At 41.0% G+C, this 21,579-nt stretch overlaps 1 protein-coding gene across 1 annotated transcript in view; it reads left to right on the top strand.

Annotated features, from left to right (window-relative positions):
• Positions 1 to 2,444: 2,444 nt before the first annotated feature.
• Positions 2,445 to 21,579, top strand: part of LOC133466343 (protein shisa-8) — a 75,446-nt gene continuing 56,311 nt past the window's right edge. Inside the window, exons 1-2 of the mRNA XM_061749931.1 lie at positions 2,445 to 4,160; positions 5,169 to 5,798. Of these exons, the coding sequence (XP_061605915.1) occupies positions 5,233 to 5,798 (566 nt within the window). The 5' untranslated portion in view covers positions 2,445 to 4,160; positions 5,169 to 5,232. The remainder of the gene's footprint in view (positions 4,161 to 5,168; positions 5,799 to 21,579) is intronic.

Here is a 21,579-nt window from a genome sequence, read left to right as displayed (position 1 = left end):
TTTGTAATGTGCCTGTGTGCTTATTTGAAGACACTGCAGCTGGAATATAAGCACACCAAATGAGCACTAACAAACTGGGATTACTTGGATGATAAAAGTAGAGCAGCACAAACAAATTGTATTCATGTGAGAGGGACAAAAAGATAAACACTGTAAAAACTCCAAAGTCAACATAAATTCACACATAAATGTGAAGGTTGGATTGTCTTCAAAGACTTGAGTATATCCTGTGATGCTCTATCTGACTGCAGCATCTAGTATTAACTATCTGATGCCACCATGGAAGAGTACCAGGAATGTAAAAGTCAAAAAATATAATGATGGTCATAAAACTATGAACAGAACGTAAGAATGGTATACACGTCATTGCCAGCCTCACCTCGGATTGCGCAATCCCTCACTAAAAGCAGAAATAGAGCAGAGTAATGGCATCATCTAGTGGTAAGATTATTGTACTACTACATCGAGGGTATTGGCAACTGCCTGTGCTCTCTCTTCACAACTCCTACATAATGACACTCCTAATATGCAGTCTGATTTTGAGTAGTCAGGCTAATGCATTTAATATTTGTTTTTACAGATTTGGTTTTGCTGATCAGATTAAACTTCAGAAAAACTTCACAAAAAGTGTGAGGTGAGGCAGACAATATTCTTGCCTCCACATTGTGGCAGGCAGCCTCCTTCAGTGTGACTGAAGAGAGCGTATGAGAGCACACAGGTTTACATTGGTGCCATTCTTTTTTTAAACCAGGCATACACAAAGCTAGCTCGCCTCATAAACATGCTGTCTACAGATGTCTATGGCTAGCCAAGCGTCTTAAGCATTTTGGCTATGAAGGATTTCAGGTAAACTGTACCGGAGTCAACAAAGTTACTCCAGCTTGCACGCACTGTGCCACCAATGTTTGTATTTAAAAAAAAAAAAAGATCATTCTCACTTTTACAAACCCTCAAAACAATAATGTGGAATAGGACTGCTCAAGGAAGACTTTCTTCACTGGCAGTATTTTTTATTTAAATGGAGAGACTTTTGAAGCTCAAAGTAGAAAAGAAGGAATTTTATTGGTAACTAACAGAGATTTTTGTTCTGAGGGAGAGGCGCAATTGACATGGACTCAAACTGTTTATTGCTGTTAAATGTTCTCAGAGATGGTTTCATAGTTATAACAAGTTGACGAGGATCACGGAAGAGCTTGCACAAGAATCTCTTAAGCATTCATGGGAGATTCACCATGATTTTTTGATTTTTTTTAAAATTGTATTTTATTATTACGGGTATATTTCCTCAAAGTCAAGGTCGTAGCAACATCCTCCTTTTGAGAAAATTCTGTGCACTCTATATTATTTAAAAGTCATCTGCTTTTCTATCCTTTCCTATCTTACATCCTGAGTGAGTGTCCAAGGAAATACATTGTACGCTGACTCTTTCTCTTTGTCTCCCTTTCTCTATTGGCAAAATATGTCACTTTCCCTTGAGGAAGCCGTACTCTTTTTTTCTACTATCTGCCCTCACGCCCTCCCCACATCCTTCCCCTCTCCCTCTGTCACTATCTATTCCCATGTTTCTAATCCCCCCTCCCTGGTGATAATTCTTCACTTCTTTACCTCTTCCCCCCCTTCTCTCTCTCTCTCTCTCTTTGGCAGGTACACCACCATCCTCCTCACCCTGCCTCTATTCCGGCAGTTTTTTCCCAGTACACTATGTTTATCTCACTCTTCCCCAATTTCTCTTCTCCCTCTCCTCTGCCATCCATCCCTGTGATCTCGCTCACTAAATCATTCCCGATAGACTGCAGCAGTACACGTGCACCACACATGCCCATATTGAGGCAAGGGTGTGCAGATGTGTTATAGCGCAGTAATTAAGCACTCACGCACACACGCACACACACACACACACACACACAACCCATGAATCACACACGCATGTCCGCCTGCACATTACCAACTGCTCCTTAGTCAGCGCCACTGTTTTCCTTGGTTGGACTGTCTAGTAATTTTGGAAAAGTGGAACAATTGGATATAAAGGATAACAAAGCCTTCATAGTTGGTTACGCAATGACTAGGGAGGAGAAGGAGCCAAGGAAAACAGCAGATGGAGATGGTTGGAAAAGAAAAATATAAGGACAGGAAGGAAGGAATGAGAGGAAAATGAAACAAGGAATTCTGATGGCAAAAAAGCAAAGCAATATGTGGGACATTGTTGAGACAAGCGTGGTAGTGATACATAGTAGGGGGCAAAGGAGGAGAGTCAGCAAGAAAGACCGTGCGCTCATTTACCAACAAAAGTCTGTGTGTGTGTGTGAGAGAGAGAGAGAGAGAGAGAGGAAGAGAGAGAGCGAGAGAGAGTGAGAGAGAGAGGAGTGCAAGAGGGAGGAGTGAGCAGAAGAGGGAGGCGTGTTTGAGATATTGCCATCCAGTTCTGTCAGAGAACAGAAGAGAACGGCAGTGGAAGCATTACCAAGTGACGGGATAAAGACGCAGCGATGAGACGGGAAGAATGCGGAAATAAAGGAACACACATGGACGAAGATCTGCAAAGAGAAAGGATGGAATGACATAAAAAGAGAAAGCAGTTTGTTGCTTCCGGGCTTTCCTGTCTCTTCCCACTTCTGTTTGGAGCATCTCACAGTGAAAACACATACATATGATATATATATAAAATTCCTATACATATATATCAAATTATGCCTGTTTTCAAAGAAGCTGAAGCTGGACAAGGAGAGAATTGACAACAATCTTTTGTGTGATTCGTGATAGATAATATACAACAATTTCCCAAAAACTGTTGCATATTATTGGTTTGAGATGCTTTGGGGTCAATTTTTGCTCAGGTCCTCATAATGTGAATGGAAAATTTGGCAAACTTGCACCTGAACCAGCCCCAATAACAACTAAAGAGCATCTGCTGCAGTCCGAGAGGGCTTCCTTTGAAAACAGTTACTGCTGTCGCATCTCCACTTTGCCTCCGTACTCCACAACAAGCCGGGGAGATTTATCCTAGAAAAATTGCTGAGAGACCAGCTTTATCTTGATCTCATGCTGGTATTTAGTTAGCTTCGACAAAAGTCCAACCGTCTGGCTTGGAAAGAGGTCAGGTATTTTTGCGGGAGAGGACAAGAGTTGGACATTTCAAAAGGGTAGGAAGTTGTTTACCCCTTTTAAGAGAGAACTTAACCAAAAGCCAACAATGATCCATGCTGTGAGATTCCTCTGAAGTATTTCCAGCGCCTTTTTTAACATCTTCCGTTGTGCGGCATCACTAAGACGTTGAGAAATCAACATCACAACACCATCCCTCCTGTCTTTCCCGCATCCTTCCCTCCTCAAGTAGGACAAGGCTAAATAGACAATACGCAGCTGGTGTCCAGGCTCTGTTACAAATCCTGGGATCCAGGGATAGGAGGGGTCACAGGGGAGGGTGGATGGGAGAGGGGTCAAGCAACAGCGGACTGGTTGAAAAAAGTCACTGGACTCCCTGTGTGGTGACTGGAAGTGGCTGACAAAGAAAGAGTAGCAGGGGAATTGAAATTGTTTGTGCATGCGTGATAGGAAAAGATACCACAGGTGCAAAAGGATTCTGGACAGTCCTCATCTGAGGATTACAGCTGGATGAGTGCCAGAGTCTTCTTTTAAAGCGGTGTTCACCTGTTGGCTCATTGACTGAGAATAGGGAGACAATTGAAAATAGAATACCTGCAAAAAGATGCCCACCACTAAAAATAAAGCGAGTCCATTGTGCAGTGACATTGTTAGCGGGAGGATGAAAGATGCAAGTTAAGCGAGTGGAGTGGAAGAGGCAGACAACTCCTGTGGGAAACAACACACTCCGGTGAGTTTTCCTTGGGACGTCAGAAGTAATTTGGCGCTGCGCATCAGATGTGTTACCCACTCAGGAATACGAGCATGTCTCAGGATTGAGAAAGCCACCAAGATGGGAGCTTGGGACTGTGAGTCTTAGAAGAATCCCTCTCTCTTCTTTTGACAACAGATACTTTCATACAGATTGTTCTTTCATTGAGCAAAGTGGGAAACTGATTGCAGGAAATGCTACAAGCACGTTTATTTGTGGGCAACAAGCGCTCCTAAACTGGACCCACTGCAAGCCAGCGGATTTGGATTTGTTTCCAACTCCTGGATGCCATATGGCTCTGTGAAAGGTGACATTTTGACTATTTTGGACCACTCACCCACAAACACGCTTCTACACACATGCATGTAAATGAGCTTGCCACAGTAGACCCTTTGGGGTTGAAGACAATATATTCTGGGATACAGGTACACCTACTGTACCATTATCATTTTCTCATAGGAAATAATGGAAAAAGCAATATTTCATCCTAGGGTCAAACTAACAACATCATCAAACATTTATTAATATTACAGGCAATGTTGTATTTAACATTTAAACATTGTTCAACATGACAACTCTTTAATATTTAACGTATAATCAGATTAACTTGATTCTTGTCACAGATGTGCCTCATGCATTTCACTTAAACATTTTTAATTGTTATAACCTGTAAAGACCTTTTTTAATAGTAAGACGTAAAAGCAGTAAAAGAAAAATAACTAACTTTAAGTAATAGCATATGGTCAGATTGGAGTCTTACGAATTTCATGTTTATGCAAATTTTGAACCAGTGTTCTTCTTCTCTTAGCACCCCTTGTTGAGTCTGGTCCTTCTGTTATAATAAGTGATGCAAAAAAGCTAAAGAAATCACAAAAACACACACCAAGAGTTACTTGTTTAACGCTTTGGAAATTGAGGTTTTGTGCGGTATGCCAAGGTCTCACGTGATGTCATGCATGACCGCGATTCAAACTATCAAAATTTTGCACACTTTATAAGCATGTTTTTCTCAAACACTATTGTTAAATTCCAAAACCGAGAGGTTTTATTTAGGGCTGCACAATTCATAAAATTTTACTCGTGATAGGGATTTTGGCTGCCACGTTTAAATGACCCTGATCGTCGGCGATTTATTACATTTAAAAGGCGGGCACTGCTTAAATTATTACAGGCCATCTGAAATACATAATTTTCAAGATTTACCACGGTGACTGTATCTTGTTGTATGATCACACAGACTCCTTGATTGGTAATAAATGGAAGTTTTGTGTGAGAACGATATATAACACTTTATTTGTTGTTTTTCCAAACCTAGGTTCTTCAATGTTGGGTCAATCAATTACACATCAGCACTGAGGCATCAACACCAAGGATCCAAGATGTCTAGCTACATGCAACCAATGTTGGTCAGTTTCTCAGTGGCCATTCTTCTAGGTTTGACCTCTCTGGGGGGACTAAACCCACGGCCTTTGGGCCAGGTTTCAGCCCAGGCTTTTCCAAATAATCTCACAACTGAACCCTCAGTGCTTCCAGAGGCTGCCCTGGCAACACCGACTGCAGACACAGAGGATAAAACGGCACCAGGCGGTGCTAATCGTTGCTGGGGCTACTACGATGTCATGGGCCAGTGGGACCCACCCTTCAATTGTAACGCGGGGATCTATAGCTTTTGTTGTGGCTCTTGTTTCTACCGCTTCTGCTGCCAATTCAAAATCCACAGTTTGGATCAGACTTCTTGTTCAAACTATGACACACCCGTCTGGGCAAACACCGGGCGACCGGCGGCACCCGTTACAGAGCTCCAGCAGGAACCCGACCGCGATCGAACCCACATGATCGTGTATATTATCTGTGGTGTGGTGGCCATCATGGTGCTCATCGGAATTTTCACAAAGTTGGGGCTGGAGAAGAGTCGGGGTGGACAAACGGACATGACCAATTCCAGGTAAGACCTTAAAAAAGAAGATGCTCTGTTCCATTATCAGTACATCATAATCAAATAAATTTTCTGATTTTGAAATGTTTAGTAACTGACTTTTAGAAAGACATTAGCTTCAGACGACACACGTTTATGGAGAATAACCAAGCCAAAGTGCTTTGGGTCAACAGAAGTCGAATTTGCTGTTCTCAGTCATTTTTGCCACGTATGGTGGAGTACAGGTTTCAATTTATCGCAATGTTCCACAAAGTTTCATACATACTTTTATACCTTATTAATGACTTGATTCATTATTACTGTCCAAGAATTAAAGCATCCAATTGTTAAACCACAAATACCACTGAACAAGTAGTTGCTACACTATATGTCATGGAAGTATTTTTTTCTGGCTCTCGTTATGTTTAGAAATAAAAACTTGATTTGGTTAAAAAAAAATTATAAAATTCATTTCAGATTTATGAAAGTCAGATATGACTTTCTTCTGAAGATGCAATATAAAAGTCAAAGCTCCTTCCTCCATCTTACACTGTCTATATACGTCATTGTTTCCCATTTGCATTATTATCCTTTTAGTTCTTTTTCTCTGGTGGGAATTTGACAAAACGTGCATGTGGAGTCGTGTTGTCTTTTGCTTGCATACTGGTGGTATAGCTATTTCACATTGATGCTGGATTGATTGCTGTGACACAACTGTGACTCTGCCAATGTTTGGCCTCCAGTGAACGATCCGAATAGAGCGGGTGGTTTTTGGATGGCTGGAATATTGACTGGATGTGACTGGAGAGGAGCCAATGGTTAATTCTAGTACACAGAACAGTGAGGACAAGGGAGAGACAGACAGAGTGTGTGTCAGTGTGTTGGGTGTGACCAGCCAGCCCATTGGGTGTTAAGAATTGCACCACTGGGGCTCCTTTAAAATGCCGTCATGACCAGATCTCTCAGCCTGCTCGGCAGATGAGTAAGACGATGGTGTGGGGTTTAACGGAGAGAGAGGAATACTGGACACCAGCATTCATTAATTCGGCTTTGTGACCCCCATGACATGATGAAAACTGTCAGCTCTTGGCAGATGCGATCCTCTGAAATGTGATCTTCTTAAATGATGCAATTACTTGAATGATTATTCTGAATTTCAGTCACTTGTAATAAACCCCACCTCCTTAGGTATCACAATAGTCCTCATCAGCAGCACATATGCTATCTATGCAGCATTGTACAAAGCAGTTTACTGTTACCAATGGGCTCTTTGCACACAACGCCGTAACATCGTATCTGACGCGAATAATACAGTTGACCCTTTTACAGTTTTGCCCAATGTGACAGTATTTGTAGTCTCAAGTAAACAGCTGAGTCTGAACCATAAAAAAGTTCCCCCCCTCTGACAGCAACACAAAGGATACCATGAACATTGTTGTGTTGCGATGTGCACAACGTAATCAAAATTCAATGGTGTTATAAGCTCCTGAGGATTTCCCAGCGATGTGAAACTCACTCATGTTTATGTGTATGGTTCTATCCCAGACCGCCATATATATCACACTGCACGGGAGATTTCCAAATCGTCAACTTTTCTTTTTGGCATCGTGGGGTTATTGTAGGGCCAAATTGTTGGTTGTGTCAACACCATTGTCAACATTTATTCACACACACAAACCAATGTTTACTGAAGTTTTGGAGCATGATTCAAAAGAAAGTGAGCATGTTTATGTACAAACATTAGTGGTAGCACTCGCTTGCTATACTTGCTTGCAAGCCATATTGTATTAAAAGGTATGTGAGCATAACTCAAGCGATCCTTGAATGGACAACACAAAACTTCATCTCCCGAGCAACCAGTGACACTGCATGCTTTTTTCTCTCTCTGTTTTTGTTCTTTTTTCCCCAACATTGCCGCACCGATCCATTGTTGTCACCATGGTAACGGTTGTATCCGGTTGTGGTGAAAGGTGACACGTTTTCTGGTCACGCCTCCTCGACAGTGTTTGATTTGACAAGATAAATCCCAGTGATCGTAAAAGACGGCATGCGGTGGTTTCGGAATACAATATTTTATGGCAATAGTCTGACATAGTGCAATCGTGAAAGATCAAATTTGTCTTGTAGTCCGATCCAGGCATTAGATGCACATCTTCACGCTAGCAAACAATATCGGCATCAGCTTCTGATAAGCGGCAGATACTTGAATGCTCGGCGAAGTTGTCGACTTGGGGATGGGGTGTATTTGTGTTTGGCGATGTGACCACTGCATGCGCCACATGTACGGATCCACTATACTATTAAATTAAAGTGTAATTCAGTGGCTTGATAATAAAGCGCTGTCCCCACAAATACAAAGGCAACCAATTCTCTCTTGGAGGGGTCTTCTGTGTGCTTTGCAGTTTCCATTTGCTTTTTTAGCTTTGAGGATCCACAAGTAGCCACCCCTAGCTCAATTCCTGTAGGCATCATGATAAAGAAAGCCATATTCAGCATTGGCGCTGCAATATAGGGGGAGGGGTGAATTTGCATGAGACAGTACTGCTCCCTTCAAAGTAGATGTTAAGAGTGATGTAATTCTTGATCCTTGGGGCCTTTTTTGGAAGCATGTCACATGTGCTATTAAGACACCCGGGAATTGTTTTAAATTGTGAAAAAAAATTCGGTTTGTTTTTACAAAAGGCGTCTTAGAGTATTTCTTCTTGGATAGTGGGAGGAAGGTGGAGTTCCCAGAAAAATCTTGCAAACACTACAAAAAAGGTCCAAGTTCCCACTCACGACCTTTTACAGCATGATGGGCTTGACATCAGATGCTGCCTTGTTTAGACAGAAATATGTCTTTATTCAAAATAGATGAGCTCATCTTTGCACGCCAATCACATTTTCAAATTACTTCTCAACCCTTTATCGTGAAGCCCTTCCACCCAGCTGCGATCAAGAAAGGATCTGCTACTCTGTGTGTGTGTGTTTGATTGTATCACGTACATGCACTAGACAAAATAAATCTCGCCACAAAGCTGTTAAGGTGGTAATGCGCTGAAAGCTTGGGTCAGGCAATCACCACAGTCAGTAGTGCAATGATGGACAGCACAAAACACACACACGCACGCATACACGCGCAGACCTCTCATTATAGGTGTGCTTTGCTCCCTGTGTGTCCCCTCCAATGCACTGCTCCTCATCTCCCAAGAGGCTGTTTGTGTTTTTGTTTTCCTCGTCGTCTGTCAGTTGCCGAGTCTGATACTGCTGCAGAGTAAGATTCAAAATAAATGGTATCCTTTGATACATTAATCATTTAAGGGAAGTAATTCACCAAATATTTTTCTAACTAGTTAACAACTACCAACGCTTGAAACACTTTTTGAAATACTTGGAAGTACAGCATTTTATCTGTGAAAAAAAAAAATTATTTGACTGAATACTTGTGCTCCAGCTCACCTGGAACCCAAATGGACAAGCAGTATAAAAATTATAAAACATATTTTTCTGTGCAAATTAAGGGTTTATAGTTTAAACTTCAACATCGCTGAATGTAAAGAGTAGACAAAGTCCAAGAATATGTATCACAACTAAATGTTAAAGCAAGCAGGTAGAATTTTTACAAAATAAATAAATAGTAGTGATATGCAAACAATGTCATAGAATTATGACAACAAGGTAATTAAGTAAAGTAAAAATATTTTGAGCTTCAAGTTCCACGAGACTAAAGATGAATATGAGGTATAAAGTTGTAAGCATGTCTGCTGTTAGGGATCTTTTTTTAAGTTTAACAAACAATAACATATTGAGTGTTATCTCGCATCAACACCATCTTCACTATGAGCGATATCATGTGATTTGGCAGACGTATTTGTTCCGTGTCTGTTCTTAAGAAAGAACTGACACACTGAAATCACAGGAGCGTTTTAACATAAATCATTACCAGATGAATATGGGTCAGCTTTCTATAGAGCAGGGATGGACGACTTAAATGATGGGAGGGGCCACAGATTTTCATCAGCGCTACCGGGGGGCCTCATATGACCACACACTTCCTAAACAGATGTATGACAAATATTCCCTTATAAATATGGACAAAATATATGCATATGTCTGTTTTTCTCCTGAACTAATGTACATCACAGCATCTTTATATGTCATGCTTAAATGCATGTATAAAAGATCCACTCTTCAACAACAAAGGTTTTGAAGCAAACAACAAAATAACCACACACTGTGATTCTTTTTTTCCACTGCAAAGGCATCTCATGCATAAAAATTACCATTCAAATATGGCACAAAACCTCTTGAACAGCAAACCGACATGAAGTGCAAGAACTAATTTTGTGTATTTTTTCCCCCCACCAAAATCAACTCACTCAAAGATTTTGTATTATACTATGTTGCGGCATGTCGTTCAAAGTCTCCAAATGTTTTGTAACGATAGAACATGCTGTGACATTGACAAAAAAGTAAACCTTGTGACAATGAGAACATTACGACTTTGCAATTTATGGGAACGTCACAGGCATGTCTGTCGGCCGGGCCGTTATAGCGCGCTGACGTATCTAGTCTTCTCTTCTTAACTGTGGTCACAGCTGCTTGTCCACGTTGTTAACATAAAACCCCGACTGTGACTTGTGCGCAATACAGTAACATCCTTGTGAGTTCCAGCGAAATTTAAGCATAGGATAGTATTATTTGGTGTCTCACCAGGATATGCTTGTATGCTTTTTCTATTAGTTAATGATGCGACTATTGTCTCTTCTACTCTGTGTTGTTAGACTGGCCACTTTCTTACGCGATACAACAGCACTATAAAATCACTCATGACTGAAAGGGTCTCAAGGTTTTTCTTCTCTAACGGGAAACAACCAGTGGAAGCGCTATTAAGCAATGTCTGCCATCTGGGGGTGAACGGTGAGACAACAACTTAAAATTGATCATGTATGGAGGAGGAAGCATTTTTTATGTTCAAAAATTAATCGAGGGGCCACTCCGAGCGTGGTAGCCCGAGGTCTGCCGGTTGCCCCTCCCTGCTAAAAAGAAAGCAGTTATGTTCATGTAGGAATTGTACGAATTTGTATATCACTTTTATTAAACAGCCACACCTTTTGGTCTTTTTTTGTTTGTTTGGAGATCAACTTTGCTGTTGAATCCATTGGTATTTACAGTGTCACACACACACAAACACATCCAGTAGTGCAATGTCCCTCCCTTTCCTTTTAATAGCGCTGCTCAACTCATCATAAGTTATTCCCAAGAAGAGCTTTGCGTTCAAGGGCACAACCGATTGAATGAGTCACAGGGGATCTAAACAGCCATTTCCATGGGCCATTCTATTGCTTTACTATATTGTATTTCATCCTCACTGCTTTCTATTTCCTTTATTGTTCAGCCGCAGTGGCACTTTTCATCATCGCCATTGACAGGTGTTTACAGCAGCTCGGCTTTTCTCAAACAGTTACAGCCGCAGCTCGAGTCTCAGCGCTTGTGGTGAGCAGTACTGCTTAAAACGTCTTTGTTTTTCTAAGTAACATGGGTGATTAGATCGGATTCTGATCAGCCTTTAATGTACAACAACGATTTTGGATCACAAATGTCAAAGAAGACAGTGAAACAATCAGAAAAGAAATGAAAAATAAAGATTAAGATTAAGATCACTTAACAGATCAAAACCAAGTTGCTGTTATTTCAGAAAAGCAACTCTTGTAAAATAAATTTCCCAGTATGCACAAGTCTCAGTTCGAAAACATTGTTTGATGGTGCAAAAAAAAACAAAAAACATTTCCACACTCTTAATAATAATGATCTGATAATAATTTCTTCATCCTCCTGCAGGGATTTGGGAGCGGATGATAACAATGATTATTTCCATCCTGTGATGTTTTTTATCCCTCATACTACCTCAGTATCTTCAAAACACATCCACACGAGGGACAAACTATTGTCAGGAAACTAAGTCATAGTCATAGAAATTAAGACACCGTTTTCGTTGAATTAGCTCGTAATTATTTTGGGATTAAAACGGTATTCATTGTTTTTACAAATATCTCCAAATTGATCAAAGGGTACTCATTAGAATAACTGAAATCAGTTCAATATTCCCATTGCATTTTCTTCAAAAAATGTTTGACTGTGTAATGCAGAACATAAAAATATTTTGTAACGTCTCCCTCATCAAATGGAAATGGCACACTTGCGACGAACTGCGTTAACTGACAATGTTTTCCGAAGTGTCCCTGAGCCCACATGGGAATATCCTTTACACAATGTTGCCGTTTTTTAATGCAGTTCCGCCTGAGGGATCGAAGGTCACGGGCTTTCAGTGTTGGTTTTCGGTCTTGCCGCTTACGTGCAGAGATTCCTCCAGATTCTCTAAATATTTTGATAATATTATTGACAGGAGATGATCCATCCATTATTTGAGCTGCTTATCCTTATAAGGGTCGCGGGAGCACTGGAGCCTATCCCAGCTATCATCGGGCAGGAGGCGGGGTACACCCTGAACTGGTTGCCAGCCAATCACAGGGCACATACAAACAAACAACCATTCGCACTCACATTCACACCTACGGGCAATTTAGAGTCTTCAATTAACCTACCACGCATGTTTTTGGGATGTGGGAGGTAACTGGAGTGCCCGGAGAAAACCCACGTAGGTACGGGGAGAACATGCAAACTCCACACAGGCGGGGCCGGGATTGAACCCCACTCCTCAGAACTGTGAGGCAGACGCTCTAACCAGTCGTGCACCGTGCCGCCGACAGGAGATGATGAAATCCCTAAATTTCTTGCCTTTATACATTGAGAAACGTTCTTAAACTGCTGGCCTATTTGCTCACGCAGTTGTTCACAAAGTGGTGACCCTTGCCGCATCCTTGCTCGTGAACAACCGAGTCCTTCGGGGATGCTCCTTTTATACCCAAGCATGACACTCACATGATTCCAATTAACCTGTTCGCCCGTGGAATCTTCCAAACAGGTGTTTTTTTTAGCATTCCTCAACTTACCCATTCTTTAGTTGCCCCCGTCCCAGCTTTCTTGGAATGTGTTTCAGTCATCAAATTCAAAATGAGAGAATATTTGCAATACAGTAACGTTCATCAGTTTGAACATAGTGTAATCAATTGAATATAGGTTGAAAAGGATTTGCAAATCATTGTATTGTTTTTTATTTCTGTTTTACACAACATTCCAACGGCGGCACGGTGAACGACTGGTTAGAGCGTCAGCCTCACAATTCTGAGGACCCGGGTTCAATACCCGGCCCCGCCTGTGTGGAGTTTGCATGTTCTCCCCGTGCCTGCGTGGGTTTTCTCCGGGCACTCCGGTTTCCTCCCACATCCAAAAAACATGCATTAATTGGAGACTCTAAATTGCCCGTAGGTGTGACTGTGAGTGTGAATGGTTGTTTGTTTGTATGTGCCCTGCGATTGGCTGGCAACCGGTTCAGGGTGTACCCCGTCTCCTGCCCGATGACAGCTGGGATAGGCTCCAGCACGCCCGCGACCCTGGCGAAGAGAAGCGGCTCAGAAAATGGATGGATGGATGGACAACATTCCAACTTGATTGGAATTGGGGTTTGTAAAATACTGTAGGGAGGCAACCTTGCTTTTCATTTTCATTTTGACTAGTGGTCTTTGGTCTGTTTTCCTATTTCAGCTGGATTGACACAAAACACACTAAAGTTGGTTGGCATTTGATCAGATGATGAGCCGAGTCTTTGCAGTGTTCATTTTAACTCAACCAACTGTGTAAAATATGAAGACACCCTAATGCTTACAACTAGTCAAGTGAACCAAACCCCTGACAGCCTAATAGGTACATTGACAACATTTTGGGTATTTTGTAAACACAGTGGAGGTTCCTTTAAAAGTTATACATCTATTCAATTCTATTTCAATTTCTAACACATACACATTTGTCTTTGATAAATCGCTAATCGTGATCGGTGGTTTAGGTTTGTTCCATCCACTTAAAGTGAGTGTCAAGTAGAAGTGGCCGTGCAAACTATCCCTAAGGGCGGGCGAGTTTGCTGCAGAACCTCCTCCTCTGAGCTCAACTGTTGCTGCAGAGGCTCCTCGCCGCACCTGCAAATCAAAACACCTTTTTTAAAAAATGTTGCCTCTTTGTCTCATCTGATTCCTGTCAGCTGTGTTTATGCTTCTCTTCCTCATTATGTCAGTCACTTAAAGTCCCGCTCCCATTTTCTTCATTCAGCGTTCATCGTCTTCCTTTAAGGCTTCAGTGGAAAGCATTGCATGTTTCTAATCTCTGGCTACACATGTGCATGACAGATGGTCACATCGTCATATAGAAAGGATAGTACAGTATTTATATCATCCAGGTGGTCAAATTACTCATGTGCAATATAAAAAATAAATGAGACAACGTAAGTGTGTTGTGTTGCTTTTATGGACTGCAGCCATGACATCCAACATTATCGCGTTCACTGTCCATTAATCAGTTTCCTTACTTTATGTTAAATACAAATGCAAAGTAGCATGTGTATGAATACTGAAATTAAATCTGAATTTATATGTGATCTTTCTATCTCAATATAAGTAAAGGTATTTATATTCCTTGAGAAATCTACCAGCTATTCACATATTATATTTATTATATTGCTTTTGTTTTTCAACTTCCATAAACACTGATATTTAAGACTGAGAGGTTTGTGAGTTGACACCGCTTTGTCAGCACCTTCCAACTTGAGTTGTTAGATTGTGTGGTTATGTCGGTGTGAGTCTTGGGTCGACTTGTATGTACTATATGTGTGGGGCGTCAACTTTAGGAACATGGCGTCCAACGTGGGTTCCATTTGCACTCCAGCGATCCTGATAATGGTCTCGTTCCAGAGGAGATTGACACTTGCTACAAGTCGCGCTGACAGAAAATCAACGGCTTACATGGAGCTGCTTGTTGGAGCATTCACAGTGGCAAGCATTATGATCGTCTATGTGCCATATAGCTTCGAGTCTATCTATGGATCCACCCATCTAATTCTAAACCAAACACTACATTTCATAGAAACCTGACAAGTGGCGAATGGAGTCTTTAATATATTCTACCATTGTAAAGGCAGGGAATATTAAAATAAAAAAAATAAAAAAACATTGTCTGATATTCTATCTCGTGTAGTCATGTAGAAAAGTTAAGGTTAAAAACATTTTGTTTGCATTGGATGGAAGAAAAGAAAATCACAATAACCTTCCTCTGAAGGCTGTTTTCAAGCTTAAACGGTTGCAAAAAATAACATCTAATATGTCTCTCCACACTATAATGATTTCCTGGACCAGTATACACCCCATGCATTGTTGTTACCCAGCCTTGCGTTGTGAGTTCCGACTCTAAAAATGGGTTCTGCTGAAAACCTGGACATGACTGGCTTATTTCAGCAAATCAGGACGGATTTTGAGCCAAGATCTGCAGAAAGAAAACTGGATGATGGCACACATACCCTACGTGAACAGCCTCTCAGAAACAGAAACATAAGCACGTTTTGATAAATGTGAAGTTTCTTATTCATGATTATTTTGGATCTATTTTGAGTTTAAAATCGCATTCCTGTAATCTTAGCTCTACTCCTGATTGGCTCTGGTCCACTTGTAATTACACATTTGCTTTGATCTGATTGCTTTTGTCTTTCCTTGGCCAAACCTCAAAAAATGTTTTCTTCTGCTTTCTCATTTCGACTGACAAAACTAAATTAAACAATTCGTCTTTCTCCTTTCCCTTTTTTCAGCATTCCTTCTTGTGATCTGCGTATTTGTACCTTTGCTTTTCGTTCTAATCCGAAAATAAATATACACGCCAGCTCAAATTGTTGTGCCATAACAGAGTAGAAAGAAAAGAGAATAGGGGAAATTCACATCTTTACTTTGCTCTCATCTTTCATCCCCCTTCCTGTGCTTGATCTTCATCCATTGTTCTCATACCACCATTGTTGTTTTTTGATCGTTTCTGCACTCTCTCAGCCACTTTGTCCCATTTTCCTCTCCCTAGTTAGTTTTTGGGGTTGATAGTGGCAGCTACAGCACATTTGCTGCCAATTCCAAATATGTTGGCATGAGCAGCTGAGGAAATACGCAGTATTTGTCAATTTCGGTGCAACTCAAGACCACTGAGAACTATTTACAGCAGAAGAAGCCTGGTGTGCCATTTCTTCCAAATGACACAGGCTTTTTTATTTTTTTTATTTTTTATAAGGGTCAAGTCCAAAAGACTATTTTGGACTGCATTACAACCTTTTTACCAAGAGGAAACTATAAATGTGCACTAACAGTCTTTCTTTGCATTCTAATTAAGTCAATATCTCAATGTCAAGTATCGCAGTGGCAGAAGGAAGAAAGAAGCAAAGCAAGAAGGAGACAAATTGAAGAATGAGAACGGGAAAGAGATTCTGATGCCTCGGTCTCGAGATAGAATGGGAACAATCGCTTTTCCCTAATGGGCTGCCATGAAATAAGAGTGAAAAAAACATGGTGACGATAGAAAAGTACAGGATAAGCGAGATTCCTTATTTTTACAAGTCAGCCATGATGGTCAAAATTCAACTTATCTTATCCATCCACTCCTCTGTCTCGACACACATCTCTTTTGTAATCCATCACCTTGCGTCCCATTTTCACTCCCTCATTCTTCACTCACACATCAGCTCCCACTTGTCTATACCCAAACATGTCATGTGAAGTGCAAAAGAATTATGCCATTATTGATTCATTTTAAAGGTAGCGCAAGCCACTTCTACTTATTATTCAATTTTGCCTCCAAAAACAAGCTTTAGAAACTACCTGTTCCCGCTATAGCCAATAAATCTAGCCTTGTCTATGCGACTCGGCTGTTAAAAGATAGATGGGAAGAAATAAACCTGACGGAGACAGCTGGCTTGAGAAACTGCAGAAGACAAATAAGCTCATAGAAAGGCGCCATGAAAGACAAAGGAATAAGGACAGCATATGGTGACTAGGAAAATGCAGAATACCACAGAAAGTGGTGCATTGTGTCTTGTTAACATCCTCAATGTTAAAAGTGTCTTTTTTTTCTACATAGTGATTATAAAGTTAACTAGTTGTGTAAGTAAATTCGAGCTTTTTGACAATCTGTAATTATGATAAAGCAAAGCAGTCGCATAGCAAGGATGAGTCAAGTACACTGCTAAAAAAAAATGGGGGGAAACATTTAATCCAGACAGGATGAACAGGATCAGATCAGGATGAATGAAGCATTTCAGTTGAAAATGTTATTACTCAGTTAGTTTCAAACAACTTAATGGCAGATCCAACCTTTGGGAATTCCTTCAAGACAACAGCTACAGTATGTGTGTATACTCACTACAACGTATGGGCATGCTACACATGCAACACTCTTGGCAGTGTGCTGGGGGAGTTGCACTACTCGGGAGTAATATAAGTAAGTAATTCCAACATTGTTAGTATGGATTGCATTTTGTAATTGCCTCTACCTTCCACCTTGAACATTGGTCTTGACCTCAAATAAGTCATAGCTGGTGACAGCAATGATTGACTCCATCTTCACTATGTCCCGGAATGTAAATGATTGTCAGTCTGACTAATTCTTACATAATTGTCCACGAACCAGAAAGGAGCCCGCATACATACGCGCAAACAATGGTGCAATTTTTAGGATAATAACTAAAAAGTCCAAACTGTTCCCACTGCCCCAGCATAACAAAATGGGAAAGTCCTAAATCCTTTTTTTACTTTGTATACCATCAATCAGATTTTGGCCTACACTCAGATGCTACACACTTCCCCCCAACACACACTTTTGTTAACAGTTCCACCTTTGAGTGTCATTTTTCTCTCACATCTCTCAATTGTCCGTTCACCTTTTTGTTCATCTTTTGCATTTACATTCTGGCCACATACAACTGCTCCTGCCTCTCTTTGCACAAATGAGCGTGATAAATCTTAAGAAGGATGCAGCCCTCTCAATATGCTGAACACACATTGTGGCTCAAAGCCAGTGGATGTTCTAACAGATGTTAACTGCTTTCATTTAGGAGGGGGAGGAGGGCCCAGCATAGTAATAGAATGCCACCTTCTGAACCCACAAGCAACATATGCTCAGTTGTTTGTCAGTTATCAGGCTGGATGATGACCTAAGATGTTGCAAACGGACAGATAGTTGTTTTTGATTGTGGATGGATCAGCTTCTTCGTAGAAATATTGCCCTTTTCGTTCCTTTGCACAAAGTTATGTAAGTCACAGGTAATGCGAGTTAGAAGATGGTGGTGGTGACGAAAGGGTTCACTCTACTGTACCATTTTCATTGTAAGTTGGGGGCAAACCATGCATGGTAGGTTAATTGAAGAATCTGGCGATTGGCTGGCGACCAGTTCAGGGTGTACCCCACCTCTCGCCTAAATTCAGCTGGGATAGGCTGCAGCATGGCCGCGACCCTAGTGAGGATAAGCAGTATGGAAAATGGATGAAAATTAGAGGTCATGAGGCCAGAGAGGGATGCTTTTTCAAAAGATCAGATCAGCTGCTGTATTTTAGTGTTGGCCATGATGGTGGTACTTGGAAAGCTAAGTATTTTTGTATAAAAAATATTGAGAACCACTGATTTCAGTCAAAATCTGAATTGTAATTGTGTTTACGTCAATTTTTTTTATGCTTGAGGATGAAGATACTAGCTCAATTAGTCAAGTCAAGAACAGAGAGACTGAACGAAACCAGGACACTAAATACAAGCAAACTGACGAGACAACGAGGCACACCTGGACAAGACACGAGTGGCTGGAGGGAGCTGGTTGGTAAACACAAAGGACAGGTCTGAGGAGAACAGGTGGAAACGAAAACCCAACGAGCAAAACAAGAACATGGGTCCCAAGAAAACAAGACATAACATGAAACAGAACTAAACACCAAAAACAGATCATGAGACAATTCAGTGCCATAAAGTTTCACCAATGAAATGATTGTCTCCAGTAGCACTCAATGAATGAAACAATTCATCTAATACACGTCCATCTTGTCTGTGTGCGCGTGTGCGTGTGTGTGTGTGTGTGTGTGTGTGTGTTACATCTTCACTCATATACAGTATGTGTCACGGCATTATTTATACATTCACATAAGCACTCAGTGTATCATAAGCTGTTGTTTACTGTTCACTTTTCCTCTAAATCTCTTTGTGGTGCCATCTGTCTCTCACTATTTACCCCCAGCTCCCCGTGTCCCTTTACATGATGTGCTTCCAACCAGTTGAGCTGCAGCCATTAAGTGGATTTATGGGGTTTTCCTCTCACTGACAGCTATAGTAGCATTGCTAAGATCCCATTTTATTCTATTGATGCATGCCTGTCTCCTTTTTTCAGTGAGATATGGGAATACTTTATATGAGACAGCAGCATGTAAAGAGGCAAGAACATGTTGAAAGATGTTTAAACCGCAGACCTCCACAAAAGTCGACTTAGAATTTCAATTAGCACTAAATTGTCACTTTGCCATTAAGATACATGAACTTTGCAAAAGAGAAAGAAAGAAAATCAAAGGTTACTCATAGGATTAGCTATACAATTACACACTAGCACTGGGAATCTAAGTTTTTTGAAAGCTGGTACAGCAGTTTTATAACATAAAGCGCTAAGAGAATGGCAGGGGTGAAGACAAGAAACATACCTACACCACAATGGCAACTACGGTACAGGAGGGACAATAGAAGATAATGAGGGAGGCACAAGAGAAAACAGCTAATTAAAACACAGCGTCCTTAGTTAATAAAGTGTTAATACCAATTTGTGTAACAGTACGTTGGAGTGTTACACGCAAAATGTGCTGGGAAAAACTTCTGAAGAAACAAACAGTGGTACCTCCAAATTCAAATACCGCAGAGGTCACACAACTTGCAGGTCAAACTGTGATCATTTGGAGCAAGCAAGACCTTGGTGTTAGTCAGTAAAATATTTCCATGTGTTTTGCTTTCTTTTTTTTTCTCCCCCACGACGGTGGGAGGCTTCTTGGGGCTTTGTTGCAACATTTATTCTAAAATAAGAACCTGTCTCAATATGGGGTGTTAAGAGATGAAGAACATGAGAAAAGTAGGTTTACTTGCATACAAAAGAAGTATAGTGAAATAAGAAGACTCCCAATCGAAGCATGAAGACGCCAGCGTCCTCCAGTTTGAGTGAGGAGTATTTTAGTACTATGCAAGTCGGCGATGATGCGACACTGTGCGTGGAATTGACCATCTGTAAACCATATTGATAAGTTAGCATAGATGTAGACTGAGGAGATGGGGCCTCTTCGGAAAGTCAACTCTCCTCACCTTTATATAAACCATTGAAGACTCTACATTGTCCTTGCATGTGAATGTGATTTGTGTTTGTTGTTTGTCTATACGTGCCTTGCGATTGGCTGGTGGCAGTCCATGGTGTAACCCGCCTACCACCCAAAGTCAGCTGGGATAGGCTTCAGTTCACCCGGGGCTGTGATCTAATGATGATGTTGATAAGTGCTGTCGAAAATGGATACATTATACTCTTTGCAGTCTCAGTAACAAACGTTATAATTACATTGAGGGGAACAGCTTTTTTCTTTCTTGCTTTTTTGGGACTAGTAAAAAGTGTCCAGCCAGGATTTTCATATTATCAGTGGGCGTGTATTATTCCTCTGGTGGGGCTCACATTTCTGTTTAAGTCCCGCCTTCCTGCGCAATTTGTCTGTCCCACCATTGGCTATCGTGAAGCATATTGCTTTCAAATGAGGGAATGGTTGTTTGTCTGCCACTGAGATGGACTCACCGGCGACACCAGCTCACCGACAACCCTAATGAGGACAAGCGGTATAGAAAATGGTTGGACAGATATTTTTGGGACAAAAAAAACACATTAGTTGAAATTGTTCAGGGCTGTGTACAACAGAAGATCATGATAAATATACATTCCATGCAAAGCAATAAACCGAGGATAGAAAGCCAGGAAGGGCTGAAGATGCTACAAGTGTGTGTGCACTTTAGTGTTTGTGTGTTGTCGGTGAGTGTGTGAGTGAATCAGAGGGCAGTTTGTCATGTTGCTGCTCCACAGCTCTGATCCGAGCTGACAGGTGAAGCTAAGCGCAGCTAAACAGCACACGTAACGGAGGAGAGGGAGATGGAGAGACACAGAGAGAGAAGAGGAGAAAGCGAGACAGAGAAGTGAGACAATCGGAGAGTGTGGGACACAAGGAAAGAGGGACAAAGTCAGTGTGAGAAAACCAGCAATGGCAAGATCAGAGTTAGAGCGCAATTAAGAAGAGAACAAGGCAGATGCCGTGCAGAGAGGGAAGGAAGAAAGATGCAGAAATTTGAAGAAAGAAAGGAATTGAGATTAACAGACAGAAGAAAAGATTGGTTAAAATTGGCATTTAATCAAAGAAGCTAACTCAGCGGGTACATTTTTTATTCTTTCACGCCATTAATCTACCACCACCTCTCGCCACTTTCTGCACTCCTACTCCATTAGCAGTTTCTCTGATATGTGCCCGGCGCAACACGGGAACTGCTGAATATTAAACACATTAATAAAAGAGACTTTAAACTAAAGTCAGTTACAATGCAAGGCAAAAAAAAAAAAAAAAAAAGCAGTTTTCACGATATTCAATTTCATTCACAAATGAATGGTCTTTATCTGACAGGCAAGATGGAGTGGTTATACTGTAATTGACTTTTAAAACATAATGAGTATTTGGAGTACACAGATTCTGTCCTGTTCAAGCAGTGTAGCTAAACAACCAATGAAATGTCATCTCCACTGACCACCAGAACTGTCTTACGTCCTTTTTAGACCACCCTGTTTTCACAAAGTGTCCACAACCTATGAAAATGA

The sequence above is a fragment of the Phyllopteryx taeniolatus genome, chromosome 16 (assembly GCF_024500385.1).
Source record: "Phyllopteryx taeniolatus isolate TA_2022b chromosome 16, UOR_Ptae_1.2, whole genome shotgun sequence".
Classification (NCBI taxonomy): Eukaryota; Metazoa; Chordata; class Actinopteri; order Syngnathiformes; family Syngnathidae; genus Phyllopteryx; species Phyllopteryx taeniolatus.
Note: the sequence above shows the minus strand (reverse complement) of the source record. Positions and strands in the feature narration are given on the sequence as shown.